The following is a 23,620-nucleotide window of genomic DNA, read 5'->3' on the forward strand; positions in this document are numbered from 1 at the left end:
TTATGTTATTCAGATTCCTCCCTTGTGAATGAAAGATGAACTTCTCATCTGAGAAATTTACCTGATTATATGGAAAATAAAACCATCATGCACATAATAAACAAGTGAAATCATCTAAAAAATTCTTTAAAAATTGACTCAATGTTCCTTTTCTAATTCTTTCAAAAATGTTAAGTTTATGCATTATAATATAGTTATAACATTGCACAAGTTTATTTCAAGATTTCTCAAGCAAAGCCACGATTGCTATTTCTTTTTAAAGTTTATTTGTTTATTATTTATTTATTTTATTTTATTATTATTATTATTTTTTTTTTTTGAGAGAGAGAGAGAGAGAGAGAATGTGAGCAGGAAAGGGGCAGAGACAGAGGGAGAGCAAGAGAATCCCAACATGGGGCTTGATCTCACAAACTGTGAGATTATGACCTCAGCCAAAATCGAGAGCTGGAGGCTTAACCCACTGGGCCACCCAGGCCCCTCCCAATTGCTACTTGGTAATTGACTTCAGAATGAATTTTGCTGGGGAATGGAATGTGGAATTACATTGTGCAATTTGATGTTTTCCAAAATTTGGATGAATTTCATTGAAAATATTAGCTTCAGTGATACTACTTGGTTTCTATAAATACTTTTACTTTCCTAAAAGTAAATACTTTTACTTTCCTAAAAGATACAAAAGTTTTAGAGAAAATTAGGTAAAATATCTTTTATGTGTTAGAAATATAATTGGAGGTTTCTTGGGTTCTAGCAAAGACATCTTTTTTTTTTTTTTTTTTTTTTTTTTATTTATTTATTTATTTTTTTTTTATGACAAATTACTTTATTTATTTATTTATTTTTTTTAATATATGAAATTTACTGTCAAATTGGTTTCCATACAACACCCAGTGCTCATCCCAAAAGGTGCCCTCCTCAATACCCATCACCCACCCTGCCCTCCCTCCCACCCTGCCCTCCCTCCCACCCCCCATCAACCCTCAGTTTGTTCTCAGTTTTTAACAGTCTCTAATGCTTTGGCTCTCTCCCACTCTAACCTCTTTTTTTTTTTTTTTTTTTTTCCTTCCCCTCCCCCATGGGTTTCTGTTATGTTTCTCAGGATCCACATAAGAGTGAAACCATATGGTATCTGTCTTTCTCTGTATGGCTTATTTCACTTAGCATCACACTCTCCAGTTCCATCCACGTTGCTACAAAAGGCCATATTTCATTTTTTCTCATTGCCACGTAGTATTCCATTGTGTATATAAACCACAATTTCTTTATCCATTCATCAGTTGATGGACATTTAGGCTCTTTCCATAATTTGGCTATTGTTGAGAGTGCCGCTATAAACATTGGGGTACAGGTGCCCCTATGCATCAGTACTCCTGTATCCCTTGGATAAATTCCTAGCAGTGCTATTGCTGGGTCATAGGGTAGGTCTATTTTTAATTTTCTGAGGAACCTCCACACTGCTTTCCAGAGCGGCTGCACCAATTTGCATTCCCACCAACAGTGCAAGAGGGTTCCTGTTTCTCCACATCCTCTCCAGCATCTATAGTCTCCTGATTTCTTCATTTTGGCCACTCTGACTGGCGTGAGGTGGTATCTGAGTGTGGTTTTGATTTGTATTTCCCTGATAAGGAGCGACGTTGAACATCTTTTCATGTGCCTGTTGGCCATCCGGATGTCTTCTTTAGAGAAGTGTCTATTCATGTTTTCTGCCCATTTCTTCACTGGGTTATTTGTTTTTCGGGTGTGGAGTTTGATGAGCTCTTTATAGATTTTGGATACTAGCCCTTTGTCCGATGTGTCATTTGCAAATATCTTTTCCCATTCCGTTGGTTGCCTTTTAGTTTTGTTGGTTGTTTCCTTTGCTGTGCAGAAGCTTTTTATCTTCATAAGGTCCCAGTAATTCACTTTTGCTTTTAATTCCCTTGCCTTTGGGGATGTGCCGAGTAAGAGATTGCTACGGCTGAGGTCAGAGAGGTCTTTTCCTGCTTTCTCCTCTAAGGTTTTGATGGTTTCCTGTCTCACATTCAGGTCCTTTATCCATTTTGAGTTTATTTTTGTGAATGGTGTGAGAAAGTGGTCTAGTTTCAACCTTCTGCATGTTGCTGTCCAGTTCTCCCAGCACCATTTGTTAAAGAGACTGTCTTTTTTCCATTGGATGTTCTTTCCTGCTTTGTCAAAGATGAGTTGGCCATACGTTTGTGGGTCTAGTTCTGGGGTTTCTATTCTATTCCATTGGTCTATGTGTCTGTTTTTATGCCAATACCATGCTGTCTTGATGATGACAGCTTTGTAGTAGAGGCTAAAGTCTGGGATTGTGATGCCTCCTGCTTTGGTCTTCTTCTTCAAAATTACTTTGGCTATTCGGGGCCTTTTGTGGTTCCATATGAATTTTAGGATTGCTTGTTCTAGTTTCGAGAAGAATGCTGGTGCAATTTTGATTGGGATTGCATTGAATGTGTAGATAGCTTTGGGTAGTATTGACATTTTGACAATATTTATTCTTCCAATCCATGAGCAGGGAATGTCTTTCCATTTCTTTATATCTTCTTCAATTACCTGCATAAGCTTTCTATAGTTTTCAGCATACAGATCTTTTACATCTTTGGTTAGATTTATTCCTAGGTATTTTATGCTTCTTGGTGCAATTGTGAATGGGATCAGTTTCTTCATTTGTCTTTCTGTTGCTTCATTGTTAGTGTATAAGAATGCAACTGATTTCTGCACATTGATTTTGTATCCTGCAACTTCTAGCAAAGACATCTGATTAAATACTATTCCTTGATTTTCTTGGGGGAAACCTGGGCAGAACATGGATTTACATTTTTTGAATAACAGTTAAAAACCCTTGATTTTCGTGTGAAAAAAAAAGATTATATTAGGTAATAGAGAAAACTAGTGAAATTTGGAAAGGAAATTAGCTTTGGTGTACTGATAGATACAGAAAGTATTCTATTGTGCACATCAAACTGACTCAAAAAAAAAGCTTATTTCATGTGTATTAAATTGTCCAGGATTTCGAGAACTCTCTAGCTTGGATAGAGGACTCGCCATTTTTTATTTCCTTTAAATTAAATACTTCTGAAGTTAAATCTTTATGTGTTGGTTCTTGAATAAAGATCAGGGTTTTTTGTTTTGTTTTGTTTTGTTTTGTTTTGTTTTGTTTTGTTTTGTTTTTGTTTTTAAAGCCAGGAAGCATCTTTCTATCCTGAGTTTTAAAAGTTTTGGTTAGGGGTGCCTGACTGGCTCAGCCTGTAGAGCATACAATTCTTGATCTCAGGGTCTTGAGTTTAAGCCCTACACTGGGTTAGAGATTACTTTTAAAAAAATACTTTTGATCATAATGAGTTTTAAAAATGTATTAGAAATTGTTAATATATGTTGAGATAAGTGAATGCTTTTCAATAGATGTAATGTTATATTCTATCAACGAATTTATGAAGTTAACCAGTTATAGTTCTAGAATTTATTCTAGAATGCTCATAGGCTTTATAAACCAATGTGCATGATTTGTTAGCATTTTATTTCAAGTTTTACAATTTTAGTTATCAAGAAACCAAAAATAAAGTTTGTTTTATATTATCACCTTTTCAGATTTTGGTAACATTACCATAGTCTCATAAAATAAATTGGATAATTTTCAGCAACTTTCAAACTTCTGGAGATAAATATAAGGAAACTTTTCCTTAAAACTATCTGATTCTAAAGCTATTTGGGGGGTAATAATTATTTTATACCTTTACTAGTGTATCTTACATTCATTTACTTAATCTGGCTTTCAACTCTTTGATTAAATTGATATTTTTCCATAAAATTAACTCTTTGAGTTTGGTGAATTGATTATCATAATATTATGCTGGCAAAATAGTTATAGTTGTTGCTAACTGTTTTGTGTAGTGTTTAAATTATTGGCCCTGTTCTAATGTTTCACATACATGAACTCAACAGCATAATCCTACCCTTTATACAGTTAAAAACATTCTCAAAAGATGTATAACTAAAAAAGCATTTTAATAACAAGATTCTGATATTTTGGCTCGAAAACAGTGGATTATATTTATGTTTATATTTACTTATATAATATATAGAGAGCTTCCTATATATGTTTATGCTTTTTTTCAAAAAGTTATTATATGGAATTCTTAAAATAAAATTATACACAAAGTTGAATCATTCGAGTGTGAAGAAAAAGATAATAAAGGAGAAGTTACCCAATTTCATAAAGTGTGAAATCAAAACCAACAAATTTTTTTAAGTAACAGAATTAAATATTAATCTTATAAAAATGGAGTCCTCAGCCATCAAATTTATATAAAGTAAAAAGCATAATAAATTATCAGGAAAACTGTCATAAAATACTTGCTGAGGAAAACAACAATATTTGCTGAACTTCTGGTGTCTTGTTTCAAGATACCATGGAGCATTGTGTGAAGTTTTATCAAATGAACACTTTATACCTTTATTTTATTTTCCTGAAGAATCAGTTCTGACTCACCATAACCTTAGACTCACGTGTGAAATATGCTATTGAAACTAGTTTCCTTGTCTTACCTGCTTTCCTTTTAACTTGTTCATAATACTTACACTTTATTTATCTTGTTACCCATATGTCTCAACGTGTACTCTGCTCATGTCATCAGTGCATAAAAGCCAAATTTTCTTTCAATCCACTGAGAATACAAATTCAATTGCATAAGAGAGTTCTCTTAGTTAATAATTTTTCTGAGGTATTGTCTTTTTTCTAAGAGCATAGGATAATGTTTTATATACCATGAATATGTGTTTGCTCTCACGTAATTTTTCCCTTTTACCTTCTCCATGAACTAAAAGAAATCTATCCAGACTCTGTGGTTGCCAACAGACAGGGTCGTAGGTCATTCTTCGCCTCACTCACTATCTTGGTCTCTGGTACAATCCCCAGTCTGTATTCTGAATTGAAGTACAGGTTGACATGTGCAGCTCCTTGCTCCATTGTTGTGTTATGTTGACGCTTCTGCTCAAGCTCTACCGCACCAATATGGGACATGGTGCTAAGTGCCTATCGGTGTTCATCACTACTGGATAAATGTTCCTGCTCTACAGCCAATTATTACACTTTCTTTTAAGGATTATGTTGTCTCAAATGTTTTGCTTCACTATCTCCTCTTAGTCACCATCCTTATGTCTTTTGGGAATTTCTAAGAATGGCTTAGGATAAACACAAATATGGATAATACATTCGAAAGACAAGTCTTTACATACACAAGTAGGTATAGAACAAAGATTGCAGAGCCTTGTAGTTATGGTTAGACTTTTGAACCTCACCTGAAGCTTTAGAGAAGTTATTTTCAAGGGCTTTCAACAGGAAAATTCCAAAATTTGCATTTTTAAAAAAAGGTCACTATATGTGATGCTTAGAGAATGAAATTATGGGGTTGAAGGTGAGACAGGAAGATCATTTAGGAAATTAATGTCAGAAGCTCTGATCAAGAAATAATGGTACCTTGGACTGGGTTGGTAGTTCTAAATATGAATCAATGAGTGTGAGATATATCTTTTTTGTACAATTGGCAAGACTTGGTAATTTGTTGAAATGGATGTTGATTGGAGAGGTAGGTGTCACAAACAAGTCCCAAGTAACCTTCAAGAGGAAGAGGTTGCACAGATGCTCCATTTATTGGAAACAGAAGAAGGATCAAGAATTCAACTTAGATTACTGAATTCGAGATTTCTGGAGACATTGAAATGGAAAGGTGAAATAAGCAATGATGTGTATTTCTAGAGTGAAACCATAGATTTTATGAACTCATAGAGAAGCCATTGAAAATGACTAGCATTTAGATGGTAGCTGAAACCGTGGGAAGGGATAGAAGGGTTGCAGATCAAAACCTGAGTAACTCCAGTATTTCAAGGTGAAATAGAGAAGGAGGGGCTAGTCAAGGAGACTAGGCAGAAATCATGAGATGGGGGACCAAGCTAGCTATCACACACACCTGGGGAAGAGAATGTTCCAAGAAGGCAGGAATGGTTAATAGTATAAAATGTTTAGAGGTTACAGAAAACAGATACTGAAAAATGCCCTTTGGGCTTGGTGATATCATAGTCTTCAGAAAAAGAAAGAATAAATAGCGGTTTGTTCTTCTTGCTAAATCTTTGCATTTGTGTCCATGATTATAATTGCAGGTGCAAATCACATTAAAATATTTTTGATCTCCATCTTAAGTGCTGCCAGATTTGACTTCTCCTATGTGGGTTTACTTAGCATTCATATATGTTTTTTTTTAATTGTATGTGAATTAAACTTGATGATTAAAACCCCTAATTAGTTAAGATTATACAAAGGCTAAAAGAATCCTTTGGCTATTATATCGAATGGCTTCCAAGAATATTTTAACTTTTTGAAAAAAAGTGTAATTATTTAAATTACTTAAAAATGCCTCCCACATGGATTCTTTTTTTTTTTTTAAGTTTTTTTATAAAACATTTTAATGTTTATTTATTTTTGAGAGAGAGACAGAGTCACAGAGCAAGCAAGGGAGGGACAAAAAGAGAGGGATACACAGAATCCAAAACAGGCTTCCAGGCTCTGTGCTGTCAGCACAGAGCCCAATGTGGGGCTCGAATTCACCAACTGCAAGATCATTACTGGAGCCAAAGTCGGGTGCTTTATCAACTGAGCCACCCAGGTGCCCCTCCCACATTGATTCTTAACTGAACATTTATACCAATTTTATTGTGCGATGATTATTTACTAGACACCTGGCTAGATGCTGAGGATAATGATATGAATAACATGAAGAGCCTTAATAAGTAAAATAAAAATAAGACCTACTAATTTGGTGCAACAATGAAAACTATCAATCAATCATTCAAAAACACCACTGGGAGGTTCTGTAGAAAGGGACCTGGGGATGGTGAAACTGATAAATGAGTTTTATTTTTCTTCTATTTTCAGTCCTGATTGAATCGTGTTGCCTTTGTATGTCAGTACTGAATCAAAGTGACAGAACTGCTTGTGCTCCATTTGTTTTCTCTTGTTTGACATTGGTGTCTCATTGATTTGACATCTCAAACACTGACCAGGTCCATTCTACTCTATAACTGCTATTACTATAAACTGACCTTTTTTAAAACAAAACAACAGTAGCCAAAAAAAAAAAAAAAAAAAAAAAAGCCCAATTCTTATTTAGGTGCGGGCATGGTAGGAGCATTGTTTTAAAAAGAATTCTTAGAGCGGCGCCTGGGTGGCTCAGTTTGTTAAGTGTGGGACTTCAGCTAAGGTTATGATCTCACGGTTCATGAATTCCAGCCCTGTGTTGCACTCTGTGAGGACAGCTCAGAGCCTGCTTCAGATTCTGTGTCTCCCTCTCTCTCTACCCCTCCCCAGCTTGCACTCAGTCTCTCTCTTTCTCTCTCAAAAATAACTAATGTAAAAAAATAAAATAAAATAAAATAAATAAATTCTTAGAAAGCTCACTTGACATACATAAGAACATGGTTTATAAAACATATATAATAGGGGTGCTGGGGTGGCTCAGTCAGTTAAGCTCCGAGTTAGGCTCAGGTTGTGATCTTGTGGTTTGTGAGTTCAAGTCTTGCATCAGGCTCTGTGCTGACAGCTCAGAGCCTGGAGCCTGCTTCAGATTCTGTGTCTCCCTCTCTCTCTGCCTGACCCCTGCTCATGCTCTGTCTCTCTCCTTCAAAAATAAATAAACACTAAAAAAAATAAAACATATATTACATTGTATATGTACACACACACACACACACACACACATACACACACCCATACTCACATATACACTTGAAGGTCTCTAAAATCATTTTTGCTTCAGTACAGTTTGTGGGGGTAATGCTACAGAGCATAAAGAACTGTGTTTTGGAGTCAAGTTTAGATACAAATGCTAATGCTGTCCTTCTCTTTGGGTGATATCTGGCAAGTTACTTAATCTCTATACATCTGTTTGCTCATCGATTACATTGGACAATAATTTAATCAAAAGACAGGATTAAATATGACACAGCCTGTGTGCCACCTAGTCGACTACTCACTTCATACTTTGTTTAATTTTTTTTAAGTTCATACTTTTCTTTTTTTATTACTCTGAACCTGCTTTCAGAGTTATTTTTAGAAACTATAATTTGGAGCTGATTTAAGTATGGCATTAATGAGTACTTATCTATGATATACCCCTTTACACTTATTATTTCAATTTATTATTAAGAAAATTTTTTTGATCCAGTTTACTTGGGAAACACAAGTAGGTGAATAAGGATGAGATGGGAAGGAGAAATGTGATTGTAAGAGCAAATGATTAATTTCGTTGGTAAATGTGATAAAAGTGTCATGGCCTTAGATAATATGATTGTTTTTGTACCAAGAAGGCCATATAAGTAGTAGGAGTTTGGTCACAGACCCTTTAACTCTATTGGATTGTGTAAAATCAGCATGCTTGGAAAGAATAATTTCTTTGTTAGTAAACATGAAGGAAAGACAGTATATAAACAAATGGTTCCATTGAGGGAAATGATTATAGGCAATTTATTAGATTTATGAAGAACTGGGGCAATGGGTTATGCCGAGGCTGAGAATGGCTTTTAGTAATCGGGAAAGTATACTTTATCTTCTTGGTGAATGAGTGTTAATGTCTGCGGATACTTCGAGCTTGGGGGGCCTATGTGGTGGCATTTTACTAGCCCCCAGTAGAGTGCTTCCTTCTAAATTTAGCTTCAATTCTTTTTTGTGATTTTGTTTTATAAACTAATACCTTCTTTGGTAGGTGTTTGCCTCAAAATTTCAAATGTGACAGAATTTACATGGAGGTTAAGTAAAATAAATGTTTATGGATTTCTAGAGATGTGTGGTGGGGGAGGGGATATCAGGAATAGGAAGTACAGTGGCTTCTGACTTCTTTCTGTCAGCTGGAGTATGGAACAGTTGTTCCTTGAAAAAGAGAGCACTTTCAGGGTAATCACTGTAATTTTTAGAAAGCAAATTATTAAACGCTTACCTCTTCAGAATCTAGGATCAAGATTTTATCCTGTGTTCCAGGAATATGATACATATGACAATTCTGATGAATGAATGGATTGGCAGGTTTTGTTAAAAGGCATGTGTTGCTATGGCAATTTACAATGTCTTCTCTAAACAGAAACATGTAGGATATAACAGACTACTTTAGTAAGACTAAAAAGAAAGTCAGGCCAAGTCTACATTACAATAAAAAGGGAAAGGTTGCAGAAATATAAATTTAAATATAAATTTCTGAATGAATACTACTTGTGATATTAAGTGACAGCTTTGATGATTTATTTTGAGCCTCAAATGAATGCAGTAAATATTATTTTCCATCCCCATTATTATGATTATATTCATTAAATTTCAGGATACAAGTGAGATGGTTGGGTATGACGAACACAACATTGACTGGAATATTGTTATAATGGCCAAACTGTTCTTTGTGCCTTCAACCCTATACTTTTCCATTTTAATCTATCTTTATTCACCATCACCAGTTTTACCTTTTTATGGTTGTTTACAATCCTTCTCCTTCCAAACCTTTCGTGATACCTCTTTGAATGCGCACGGAGTAGCTCTAGGCGTTATTTCATGCTCTTTTCTCAGGCCTCTCCTCCTTTTCTCTTGGCATTATCTACAAGCTATTCAAGGCCTGTATGCCTTCTCTCATTTCAACTATAAATGATTCCACCCATTTCTGTCTTCTGCTAGTCCTATTGTTTACTGCTTGTGTTATTAGTTGTGCTTGTACCAATTTATTCACTTACTGTATAGTTTGAAATGTTACTTAACCTCCTTAAGCCTTAGTTACTTTACCTATGAAGCAAAGAAATTGGAGTGGAGGGGCACCTGGATGGCTCAGTTGGTGAAGTGTCTAACTTGATTTCGGCTCAGGTCATGATCTCTGGTTTGTGGGATTGAGCCCCATGCCCAGCTCCACACTGACAGCAGGGAGTCTGCTTGCAATTCTCTCTCTCTCCCTCTCTCTCTGCCTCTCTCTCTCTCTCTCTCTCTCTCTCTCTGCCTCTCAAATTAAATGCATAAAGTTTAAAAAAAAGAAATTGGAGGAGAGTCAGATTAATTCTTTGTGCCTTTTGGTCTTGACAACTCAACTCTGCCATTAGCTCACAGAGATAATATGTAAATAAATGAGCTTTATTTTTCCCATAAAACTTTATTTATGAAACAGGCAGTGGGTCAAATTTAGCTTGAGTCATAGCCTGGATTATACTATAATCTCCGAGTCTCCTTAAGTGCTGAGATTTTATGAGAAGATCAACCATTTCTATTCCTAACATCTAAAGGACTGAAGTTTTCCCTTGAAGTATATCTTCATAAGATACTACCCTAGTTAATTGTCATTGTTGATGATGGATAGTTTTGATCTTGTACTCTCTCTCCTAAGTACATTTCACATGATTGTGAACATCTTTACCTGTATTCTGTCAATATATTATATACAGGGCTTTCGTTCTCTTAGTACCCCAGCAGACCATTATGACCAGAGCATATCTGGGCACAACTGTGTTGTTATTTTCTTCTATACTCCTTTTTATAGGTCAAATTATGTGTGGTATTATACTTACAATATTTTTGCTTCCTGAAATATCAGGATAGAATAGGATAAGCAATATATCAGCAACTCAGTAAATAGTATTGGTAAAATGATTAATTAATATTAGGAATACACAATCATCTCTGACATTTTCATGCAAAAAATATTTGATTTTTCACAAATCTCCATCTGCTTCTCCAAACTATGACAAAATTGGTAGTCCCTTGGCAGAACATATCAATAAAAGTATCTGATCTTAGATTGAGTAAACCTGACTTGATTTAATTTTGCTTCAGTAGAAAATGAAGGGAGATGGGGAATGCCCTCATCTGATTTTGCTTTCCTGTACAATCTATTTTGTTTCATCTTTGAGCTAGCATTAATTAGTACCCCCTAAATCTCTCTATCTTGTTCAACATTGCTATACTCACTAGGCCTGAGTATTTTTCTGAATGAAGTTACAAAGTGTCTCTGGTAGAACATTCATAAGGCAACAAAAGTCTGCTTATCTTTGCCTCATTCTTACTGTACTAATCTTCCAAATGTTTGTGTAAAGGGAGCTGAGAGTCTATCTATCTACAATCTCACCTTTAAAAACAAAATTTTATATCCAGAGTAGTCATATCATTGTTACTGGTTTGAGGCTCATCTCGTGGGTTTTTTTATACTTATATCCTATCTGACTTTCATTTCCTTAATAAGAAGGGTTCCATATCAGGCTCTCTTATATATTTGTTCCCTGTTTTCCTCCTAAATTTCCTGTTCTAGTAGGATGTACTGCATAAGATTTCTTTATACATTCACTGTCCAAAACTTTCTTTTTTATCTGTGTGGATCTATAATCACTAATACAGAATTGGTCTGCCCAGAAACATGAATTTGAATTCCTATTGTCAGTCTACTGGGCCCAGAATAGACTGGGCTGGGATCCCAGAAGTGGTAAATTGTCAGATGCATTGCAACATTTCGGTCTAGATGATTCTGCTACAGTGTATTACACCTACCATCAATATAAAATAAAACTTTTTTTTTTCCTTGCAACTCCAGATTCTTAGATGAATGTTAGATCTGCTTTAAACAACTTGATTCTTGAACAGAGGTGATCTTGACATGTGAGTTAAGAGATAATATTCTCAGAGAAGAATTCCACAATCTTTAGAAAGGCTCTTTCACAATTTCTTTATATAATAAGCTTTCCTTGGTTCTTACAGTATTTTACCTGTCAGAAACCCTGAAAAGTCATGCATTTAAAGGTTAATATGCAAAATCACTGTAAGTAGAGAGAACTCAAAAGTAGATGAAGCCACTCTGTAATTACAGTCTTAGGCAATGACACGTTGACCTGATCATCAGGAACACATCTCTGTGCAATGTGAAGTGCACACATAACAACACTTTGGATGCGCCTGTTCATTCAACGTTGAAATCCTAGAGTTAATCTTGACTCTTTCTTCTCCCTTTCTATCATTATGAAACTGGCCAACAAATTCCATCACTTTTTTAAAGTTTTTGTTTAAATTCCAGTTAGTTAACACACAGTGTACTATTATTTTCAGGTGTACAATTCAGTGATTCATCACTTACCTACAACGCCCAGTGCTCGTCACAAGTGCCCTCCTTAATCCCCATCACCTATTTAATCTACCCTCCCCCACAACCCTGGCCCACCTCCCCATCTGTTTCTTCCCTATAGCTAAGAGTCTTGGTTTGCTTCTCTACTTTTTACCCCTATGTTCGTTTGTTTTGTTTCTTCAATTCCACATATGAGTGAAATCCTGTGGTATTTGTCTTTCTCTGACTGACTTGTTTCACTTAGCATAATACTATCCACCACTTTTATCTACAAAATAGCTCTTGAATATGTGTCCTCCTGTTCATTCAATTCACTTCAATTCACTTGCTGCCAGTGTAGTTCAATTCACTTGCTCAACAAATATATATTTAGGGTTGACTCTGAATGTCAGTCACTGTTCTAGGTGTTGGAGATACAGGGGTTAAAAGAATGAACAATATTTCATTTATGGATCTTACATTCTCATTCAGAATTTCATTATATCTTGCATTAATGACCAACATTCATCTAATGCTGCCTTCCTTCCTCTGGAATCTATCTCCCATGCTAACACCACAGTTGTCTCTCTGAAAGACTATCTGGGTAATGTCATTACCATATTAGAATGACTCTTGGCCCCAACTTTATAAATGCTAAGGTTGGAGGTTATGAGTTCTCATGATGGCCTGAGATAAATGTGCTTTCCTAACTTGATTTCCTGCTGCTCCCTTCACCGTTCTCCAGTCCCACAGGACTAAGTGATGCTCTTAGAATAGGCTAAGATGAAGTTTTACTGGCTCTTGTTGACTTTGCACTTACTGTGCCTAAAACTCTACACTTCCATTTGTACCTCAAGAATTTCTACTCAGTTCTGTGAAGGGAGCTGTCTTTGCCTTCTGCAGACAGCTAATTTCTATGTCTGCAACCAATAGAAAAATAAAAATAAAACATGCTTTTATAAAAGCAGCAATTATGGATTCAAATGAATTTTGGGTTCAAATTATTTTCTACTTATGTTTCATTTGCCTCCCATTAGATATATTTCTCATTCCGTACTGGAAGCCAATAGGTCTCAGACATCCTCAGGGAACGTGGTATGACAGCAGCCCAGATTTTTTCAAAACAAGCATTTTCCCAGGTAGCACTCAATTTTTAGAGAAAAGAAGTATCAATGGGTCTTAAATAATTGAAACAATCACTCTCATTAGATTGTCAGCTTCTTGAAGGGAACAGATATATCTTCTTTGTACTACACAATAGTTTGCTGAATAAAGGCAGAAATAAGTGGATGAAGTACACAAGACACGCTGTGCTTTTTTTTTTTTTGAAAGAGATATTTATGGGAATATACATATTACTTTAAGAAATTTGTACCTTCAGCTCTCTTAGTTACCATATCCAGTATGACCACCACTGAATGTATGGCCCTCAAACAAAAAAAATCAACCAAAACCAAGGGACAAACAACAACAGCAACAACAACAGCAACAGCAACAGCAAGACTATGATTTAAAATCCTATTCAAAGTAGTTATAGTAGTTATTCAGATCCAATAATTTTAGTATCTAGAAATAGCTTAAAATATGGTTTTCAGAAAATGTAGTATTGATTAGCACAGTTATCTGAAAAGAACAAAATCCTTGTTAAAGAGAACATGTATAATGAAATTCATAACATTAGTACCTGAGCGATACAAAATTTTACATCATTCTTTAATGGGTTTTAAGTTTCACTCCACAGAATTTATGGTCTCTCCAGAAAGACTCTTGATATTAGGCAAAAAGTAGTATTTCCAGAGCTATCTAAAAGTGGACAAATAAGATGAATACAACAGGAAGAGCTTAAATGATCACATGCTTGAAGTGAGAAATGTAAACATAGACTCACCATCCATTCTCAGGCGTCCTCAACAAATGCAGTACAATAGTTGGCCAGATTTTTCTCAATAGTAGCATTTTTCCAGATGTCACTAAAGTTTGTGAGAAAAGAAGTATTAATGGGTATTAAATAATTGGAACAGTTTAACTTAATGGGGTAGAAAAATGCAAAAGAACAATCTAAAGTTCATGGGAAGTAGAAGTTTTTGAAGAAAAGCTACTATCAAGATCTTTGAAACTTGTGACCCTATTGTATAATTTGTTTTAAATTAGCAAGGTTAAGGAAACATTCTCAACAGATTAAGGTTGAGATTAACTGAATAAAGAAGAGTATAAATAATTTAGAGTCTGTATGAATGTAATGAAGACCCTTATGTCCTCAGAGATACCATTGGTTTACAAGAGGATATCTGTGAAAATAAATACTATTTCTAGAAATTTCAGCCTACTGGTATAATGGCAAGCCAAAGTCTAGTACCACAATTCAGAAATATAACTGTAACTATATACATATACATATATACAGAGAGAAAGAAAGAGAGAGAGGGAGAGAGAGAGAAAGAGAGAGAGAGAGAGAGAGAGGGAGAGAGAAATGCCCTTCATAGACCGAGAAGAGAGGAACTCTCTCCTATAAATGAACAATATAAGTAGTCTTCTTGCTTTGTACCAATTAACCTTTATTTTTGTTTGGGTAAAGGTTTTAATTACATGAACTTGCTATGATAGCAGTGGGAATTCTCCTAGGGCAAAGTGATCTTTCCAGCCTTTCAGAGGCCATGAGATATTTAGAAAACAACCCATAGGTGTATTTCTCTGTAATACCCCACTGCGACTTTATGGGTTGATTACCATCTTAGAAACTGTGTAAAAAAGATACAGGCAAGAAAAGATAACTGAAATTTGCAGTGCAAACATTAGACCCGGTGATGGATGGACCTTGCTTGTCACTTGACATAGAGGCTGTAACATAGGGAACTGTACAATAGCTTCCTTGGTGAGGTGTGATATTTTCTCTTTATCTGAATTTTGCATAATGGTTAGTATCTTTTGTATATAATTTCCTTTCACAAGTATCCTAGTTTCTGAAACTCTGAAAGTCAGTGGCCTTCCTTTCTTCTTCCTCTCTCACCTCTATTTCAAGACTTCATTTTCTTCTCTGTCCATTTTGAGAATGTTTGTAATACTCTGAATGTTGGCATTCTCTCTGAGCTACAAAAGTATTTTAACTAATGCCTGTAAAGTTGTAACAAGCAGTAGTGTTTCCTGAGGCATATAGCAACCCCAAGACATTGATAGATTTGCAAAACAAGAATTATTGCTGTCTATTATATCATTGAAAATATTATTTAGATAATCTCAACAAAATGTAGGGAATGTATGAAAAACACGAGCCATTGAACAAAAGTTAAAATAGTCATTTGTATTTCTTAGATGCCTCCAAACTGAGGTAGTTTACTTGAGTTTAGCCTGGGTGGCTCAGTCAGTTAAGCGTCCGACTCTTGATTTGTTTGGTGATACTAGAATAAGACAAACAATTACATTATTTTTTTTAATTTTAATTTTTTTTAACATTTATTTATTTTTGAGACAGAGAGAGACAGCATGAACAGGGGAGGTTAAGGGAGAGAGGGAGACACAGAATCTGAAACAGGCTCCAGGCTCTGAGCCATCAGCACAGAGCCTCACACGGGGCTTGAACTCACGAACCGGGAGATCATGACCTGAGCTGAAGTCGGATGCTTAACCGACTGAGCCACCCAGGCGCCCCCAAACAATTACATTCTTAAGTGTCTTCTCCCTTGTGAGAAAATGTTCTGTTTCCTTAAATTTAGTCTCTGATCTGTTGGTAGTGGAATTATGTGTAGTTATTATTTTGCTAAATCTTAACCCCACGTGCATTTGTCGATTTTCTGTCTCCAGTGTCTCAGTAGTTCTGGGAGTGTGAAGGGGCCTCTGAAATAGACTAGACAACAAACGCAGTATCATCTTAGGGCGTATTATTCTTGTGTGTCTTTTTACCTCCCTCTCTCGAGGACTACTTTGTCTTCCCATGCACAGTCGTCAATGCGTTGGAGCCCAAGAAGTTAGAAAGATCTTAGAAAAGGGGAAGGACACATTTGGGGTATTCCCTTCTGAGTGGTATTTAGTGTGTTTTATGCAATATGTAGCTGTAGTGCAGTAGCCATCTCTGGTTTTTAAATTTACCTGAATCCAGTGTGAGAGCTGAGCTTGGACAGATCTGAGTGACAGAGAATTATCCTTTCAATTGTTCCTCCTGCCTTTTTTTAATGTTTCTTTATTTATTTTTGAGAGAGAGAGAGAGAGCACACGTGAGGGAGGGGCAGAGAGAGAGAGAGAGGGAGACACAGAATCCAAAGCAGACTCCAGGCTCCCAGCTGTCAGTGTGGGGCTTGAACCCATGAACAATGAGATCATGACTTCAGCCCAAGTAGGACACTTAACTGACTGAGCCACCCAGATGCCCCAACTCCTACTGTTTCTTGATCATGGCTTAATTACTGGATCAAGCTTGTCCTGTCTGGATACCTCTTTTTTGCTTGGGCTTGCTTTCTTACAAGGCTCTATCTTTCCTCAAACCAAAGTGCCCTGAACTTCTCACCGTATTTGGTGGAATCTCAGATATGGGATTCCTCTCCTGCCTGCTTTTTATTTTGGAGAGATACATCTTAGATGTCCTTAGATACATCTAATTTTTTCTTGTATTTTATGTAAATAGCTAAAGTAACTAGTAGCCGGAGCACCTGGAAGGAAGTTTGATTGAGGTAAATGCTTTCTGAAATTGTTAGGATAGTTATGATGAATGAGTAGAAAATGGGCAACTTGAAGTTTCAGATATGACCTACTCCTTGAAGTACGGGAATGACCTTTGAAGGTCTGGAGGAACTTACAATTTTCACTGGTGATAGCTTTTTTTTTTTTTAATTTTTTTTTTAACATTTTATTTATTTTTGAGACAGAGAGAGACAGAGCATGAACGGGGGAGGGGCAGAGAGAGAGGGAGACACAGAATCGGAAGCAGGCTCCAGGTTCCGAGCCATCAGCCCAGAGCCCGACGCGGGGCTCGAACTCACGGACCACGAGATGGTGACCTGAGCTGAAGTCAGACGCCCAACCGACTGAGCCACCGAGGCGCCCCTTGTGATAGCTTTTTATACAAAAGTTACAAGGATGTAAATACAATTTTAAAACTGCAGAATAGGGGCACCTGAGTGGCTCAGTCAGTTAAGCGTCCGACTCTTCAGCTCAGGACATGATCTCATGGTTTGTGAATTCAGACCCTGCATTGGTCTCTGGGCTGACAGTGTGGAGCTTGCTTGAGATTCTGTCTTTCCCTCTCTCTGTGCCCCTCTCCTGCTTGTTCTCTATCTCTCTTAAAATAATTTAAAAAATTTAAAAATTAATTAAAAAAAAACCTGCAAAATGTTTTTCAGAATTAAACTAGCTTGAACTTACACATTAAACTGCCCAGAATATTTGAAACCTTAAACTATTCCAGTCTACTATCCCTGTGTGTAGCAGAAAACCAAGAGAGAGATGGGGACCAGGGCAATGAACACTCCTAGCCTCGATCGGAAAAAAAATGAGGGAAAGTTGTTCTTCAGTGTTATCCCAACTTCCACATCATTTTTCCCCCTCCTTTTTTGTGTCAAATGATCTAAATGCATTAATGTATTTTCTTGAATGCCGTGATCTCCACCATAAACCTGCCTTCTTAAGGCAATACCTCTGTGCTATGGTGCCATCATTTTATTCTGTACCCTATTAAAAACAGCTTTCTGGCAAATGGACATGTTGAAAATATTTGAATGGATGTGTATCTCTTCCAGATATAGGATACAGGGATTTAACTTTAAGGAACTCTGATGTTGAGATCTGGACTACTAGAGATGGACTGGCAGGGCTGTATGTGGGCAGAATTGTAGTCTCACAATCCATCACAGCAAATGAACGTGGTAGTCCACATGGTTCCTCCACATACCACTGTTGCTGTTCAGGACATGCTGCAGTTGGGGACTGTATATTTATTAGAGAGAAACATGCATTAGAGAGAAATATAACATGAAGGAGAACATGGGATTTGGAGCCTGTGCCTAACACCTCCCACTTTGTGATATCAGACAAGTCTTGTTATGTCATTAGTAGACGGAACATGTTACTAACATCTCCATCACTGGATTTAGTCAAGAGAAAACATGAGATATTTGGTAAGTTTGGATTCTTTGTGAGTTGTTACATGCCACACTGAAAATGGACCAGTACTAGGAGTAAAACATTGGCTTTCCGTACCTACATGTGTGAACAGAAAGTCCACATTAGGTACCTACCCATTTTATAAAATAATACACACATATACATATTTCATGAAAAATTCTTTTATTGAGGACATTCATCTGTATTTATATTATGCTTGTTGGCCGTCTTGGAGATTTTTAGTTTATGCCATTTAGAGTAGAGTTTCAGGGAGTTAGATGTGAAGGGGAGACATCTTTAAATACTTTAAAAACCTCCATGCCCCAGTTGTCCTACAGTTTATTTTCTTTGACAAATGAGTATGATTTTAAGCCATTTGGACATAGAGGAGTATATTGTGAGCAAGTAAATAAGGTTATGGTAAAAATGAAAACTGTGCAGCCACATTTTTGTAGGACAATGATGGCACTTCCATAGTAAAACAAGGTGGAAACATTTTATCAAAATGCAAATCAAACATTTTTAACCATGTCAATATGTTTTTATTATTATCTGTAGATGGGGCACACTGAAAGGGGCACAAGGACGGAAAGAAAAATTCTGGGTAGGTACCTCTTTCCAACTGCATTTCTACTGTGATGTGACTATTTTAGAATCATCTGTGTCTCTACCTCCTGGTTTGTGTTATTTAGTCACTCTAAGTTACAGTGATATTGTTTGTAATAATGGTATTTTCTCCAGCAGAAAATTCTTTATAATCATTTGTATTAAAGTAACAGTTTTCCTCAGTTCCTCTTATTTCACATTATAGAAGAAGAAAAAGTGTCTTTTCTTCAAAGCAAGAATCAACAGGAAAACATTTTGTTTTATTATCATCCATGTTAAAGTAATGGCTAGACTTCTATCATATGTCAGTTTTGTGTTCTCACATTATTTTTTGCTATGGATGGTGCCTTTGTAATGTTAGTATCAATATTAGGTATTGATATAAAGTATACATATTTCCCATAGTGGTAAAGTGCTTTATTTTTGCTTTTGCCAATTATAACAAATACATGTTCCTTCACTGAGAAAGAAACAATGTCTAGTATAAAAATTAATAGAAGGTTACACATAAGAAACATTTTAAAGAGGACTGGAACATATTATCTCAAATATCCAATTAATTACAATGAACTTTGATGAATTGTTCCAGGTCCTTATATTATATGCATTTTAATTTTAATTTCTGCAAAAAGGCAGAAATAGAATGAATAGGTAATGGTAATTATTATGAAATTCGAATTTGAATATATACAGTAGAGGGCATATTATAACTTGTAGACCTAAATATTAGGAGTGATAGTCATCACAGTGACTCATATGTGGTCACCTCTTATATTTGTCTTGTTGACAAATCGAAGTATTTTGCTTTTAAGTAGAATGATGCTTCTTTGTATTTAAACTGAGATTTCTTGGAGTGCCTGGGTGGCTCAGTCAGTTAAGCATCTGACTCTTGATTTCAGTTCAGGTCATGATCTCATGATTGGTGAGTTTGAGCCCTGCATTGGGCTTTGTACTGACAGTGTGGAGCCTGTGTGGGATTCTCTCTTCCTCTCTCTCTCTCTCTCTCTCTCTCTGCCCCTCCCCTGCTCTCGCTCACGTGCTCTCTGTCTCAAAATAAAAAAACTTAAAATAACCTTAACTTTCTTAAATATCATTATCTTCACGAAAAGAAAGTTTGCAGTAGCCAATAATTAACATTAATGCTACATAGTTAAAATTCATAATTTGTGAAAGGGGATATGTTGTTTGAATGCCTACAATTAAGTTTCTATATAGGATTACTACTAAATGAGTTTAAACAGTTATTCAGTATCATAATAATATAATATTTACAGGCAAAAACAAATAATTTGGTTAATGTGTTGAATTCACAACAGTTTTTAGCATTTAGCACCTGATACACCTGATAGCTATTTGTGGAGTGAATATGAATGAAAGTGCAAACAAACAAACAAACAAACAACTTTCTGTGACCCTCTCACCTTCAACCTCATCATTTCCTCCCTAGAGCCTCATGGATGGTGTACACATACATGCACATGCACGCACACACAGACACATACACACACAGACATACACAAATGTACATATACTCGCTCATTCTCATATATTCAACACATACATGCATGCCATCCTTTTAGATTATTTTTGTTGCAATTCCTATCAATTCTGAACTTACTACTTATCTAAAATTTTCTAAGAAAACTATTTCATGGGCATAAAATCAGGATTTCTTTCTGATGTGACTCTTTTAGATAAATTGATTAATATCAGTGGTAGGAATATAAGAATCAAATTTAAAAATTATCATATTTTATTAAATTGAACATTTTAGTTAATATTTTCTCCACCTAACTGTATCCTCATCTTGGGCCAGTATTGTGTCTGCCTTACTAACTACTGTATCCAAAGGACAGAGCAGAGTGACTGGTACATAATGGGTATCTACGCAATGCTTGTTGCTTGACTGAATGAATAACATTGATCTGTGCAATCAGGAAAAATTAGTCAGGTCACTAAAATAGTTTTCATTTTATATAAAAATTAATATTTGGGTTAATTAAAATATGAAATTCTTACTTAGTACTACTGTTTTGCTAGAATTATGAAGGGTCTGAGATGTTATCCTACTTGAATTAAGAAACATGGGTCAGAAGAAAAGAGTACTTTACTGATGCTTACATCCAGATCAGTAGCCAGATGTCACCACATAAGTCCTCACACTTCAGTCTGGCAGTGATAAGAGGCAACAATGTTTTTCCATACAAGTAGCAGCTGATACCTCATAAATGAGGGACAGAGAACAATGGATTTTCTCCATTTATATAGTGGAGACAGGCAATCTCCTCCTTTTCTGCAAGGAACAAAAAAAAAAATATTCTATTAAAATGGGATGGAAAGGGTCCTATGTTCTTACCCTTTCCCTTAGGAATATAAATATGTCTTTGCAAGGGTCAGATGAATACAGATAATGTCTCTAAATGCTGAACTTCATCCTTTTTTAACATGTAAAAACCAAGAGAGATAATATTCCAGTACTCCTGGCACCATGGGGCTTAATTTAAGACCTTGTCTGGTCTCTGACTCTTTGGCCCTCTTGGGGAGATAAGAGAAGTTTTATTACCCTTTTGGATCAGATCAATTAACTAGACAAATGGCTACAGATCTAATTCTCATTGAATGTGAAGATAAAATATTTCTGGCAGAAGTGAAAGCAAATATTCTGTGTCTCTATATCATATACACCCTTTGTGCACCAGTAGATTAGAGGGTTTTTTTTTGCAAGGGCACTGAGAAGTTCAGAAAAGTTTTATTGCCCCACAATTATATATGAACATTTTAAAATATTTACATGTAGGCCTATGATATAGTAAATTAAAATTTTAAAAAGTAGATGACTTCCACTACTGAGTAAAATTTAATACATAACAATAAGCCATATATACCACTAAATAAGTTGAAAATAGTATCAGAATTAATTTTCCAAACCATATTTTTATTTTATTTTTATTTTTTAAAAATATATGAAATTTATTGTCAAATTGGTTTCCATACAACACCCAGTGCTCATCCCAAAAGATGCCCTCTTCAATACCCATCACCCACCCTCCCCTCCCTCCCACCCCCCATCAGCCCTCAGTTTGTTCTCATTTTTTAAGAGTCTCTTATGCTTTGGCTCTCTCCCACTCTAACCTCTTTTTTTTCCTTCCCCTCCCCCATGGGTTCCTGTTAAGTTTCTCAGGAACCACGTAAGAGTGAAAACATAGAGAAAGACAGATACCAAACCATATTTTTATAGAAACGAGAGAGCTGAATATGGGGACAATTTTCCATACTGTGAACATTCGGTAGGTCTGGGTTTAAGCTGAAGGTTACATTTCAAATAAGGAGAGAGAGAGAGAGAGAGAGAGAGAGAGAGAGACCTCTGGGAGATAGAAAATCCAGCTGAATTAGAATTTAGATGAACCCCAAACACAAAGCCATCTCTTTCCATGGAATATTTAATAAGTTGCTAGAACAGTGTGAGTAGCTAAGGAGGGGAATAAGAAGGCAGAGTGAAATCTGCAGCCTTGAAGATATTGTAGTAGGAGTCCCACTGGAAGAGAGCCTGAAACACACACAACATAGGCATAAACCCCAAATATAGGAAGAAAACCAGGAGTGGAATGAGTTTAATGAAAGCTCATCTCCAGCCCTGACCTGACTCAGTTTCTGCACAAATTGAGGTGATTAATTCCTCACCATATCTCTTTAGGAGAAGAAAGGGCTAAACTTCTTAGGAAAATAATACCCAGGTCAATCTATAATTATTAGGACAACATGTCCAGCTTAGATTTAAAAATTCTGAAATATGTGAAGGAGAAAAATGTGACCAATAACTAAGGGGAAAAACTATCAATAGATAATACTTTAGATGTTGGCTTTAAAAGAGCCATTGTAAAAATCATTTTAAAAATATGGATGAAAGATGGAGACTTAAAAAAATTAATATTCATTTTTTGAGAGACAGAAAGACGGAGTGTGAGCAGTGGAGGGGTGGAGATAAAGGGAGACACAGAATCCAAAGAAGGCTCCAGTCTCCAAGCTGTCAGTGCAGAGCCCAACATGGGGCCCAAACTCACAAACCACAAGATCATGACCTGAGTTGAAGTCAGCTGCTTAACTGATTGAGCTATGCAGGTGCCCCATGAAAGATGGAGACTTTTAACAAAGGACTTAAATATATATATAAATGAATTATTGAATTTGTGAGTGCAATGTTTGAAATTAAGAACTTGCTGGATGGGTTAAATGGCAAGCAGAATTAGTGATCTTAAATAAAAGTCAATGAAATTTGTAGTACACAGAGAAAAACAATGAAAGAAGGAAATACAGAACAATGTGAATACAAAGGGTAGGACACAATCAACAGTTTAACAGACATGTAATTGTATTCTCAGAAGGATTAAGAGAGAGAGAGAAAGTGAGAGAGAGGGAGAGAATGAGTCAGAATCAATATTTATTTATTTATTTATTTAAATTTTTTTAACGTTTATTTATTTTTGAGACAGAGAGAGACAGAGCGTGAACGGGGGAGGGTCAGAGAGGGAGGGAGACATAGAATCAGAAACAAGCTCCAGGCTCTGAGCTGTCAGCACAGAGCCCAATGCGGGGCTAGAACTCACGGACCGTGAGATAATGACCTGAGCTGAAGTTGAACCCTTAACCGACTGAGCCACCCAGGCGCCCCGATATTTAAAAACTTAATAGCCAATAGTTTTCCAAAACTGAAGGACATGAACCCAAAAATTCAGAGAGCTCAATAAACTCCAGGAAGGAGAAATAAAAAAAACCAAAAAGCAAAAAACAAAAAAACTATGCCCAGGCATTTAATAATAAAACAATTGAAA

The 23,620-nt window shown here is 36.0% G+C and overlaps 1 protein-coding gene across 1 annotated transcript in view; it reads left to right on the forward strand.

Annotated features, from left to right (window-relative positions):
• TINAG (tubulointerstitial nephritis antigen) overlaps positions 1-23,620 on the forward strand; it is a 92,478-nt gene that overhangs the window by 63,392 nt on the left and 5,466 nt on the right. Inside the window, exon 10 of the mRNA XM_078447021.2 lies at positions 18,744-18,789. Coding sequence (XP_078303147.1) covers positions 18,744-18,789 — 46 coding nt within the window. The remainder of the gene's footprint in view (positions 1-18,743; positions 18,790-23,620) is intronic.

Source organism: Panthera onca, chromosome B2 (genome assembly GCF_046562875.1).
Source record: "Panthera onca isolate mPanOnc1 chromosome B2, mPanOnc1 haplotype 2, whole genome shotgun sequence".
NCBI lineage: Eukaryota > Metazoa > Chordata > Mammalia > Carnivora > Felidae > Panthera > Panthera onca.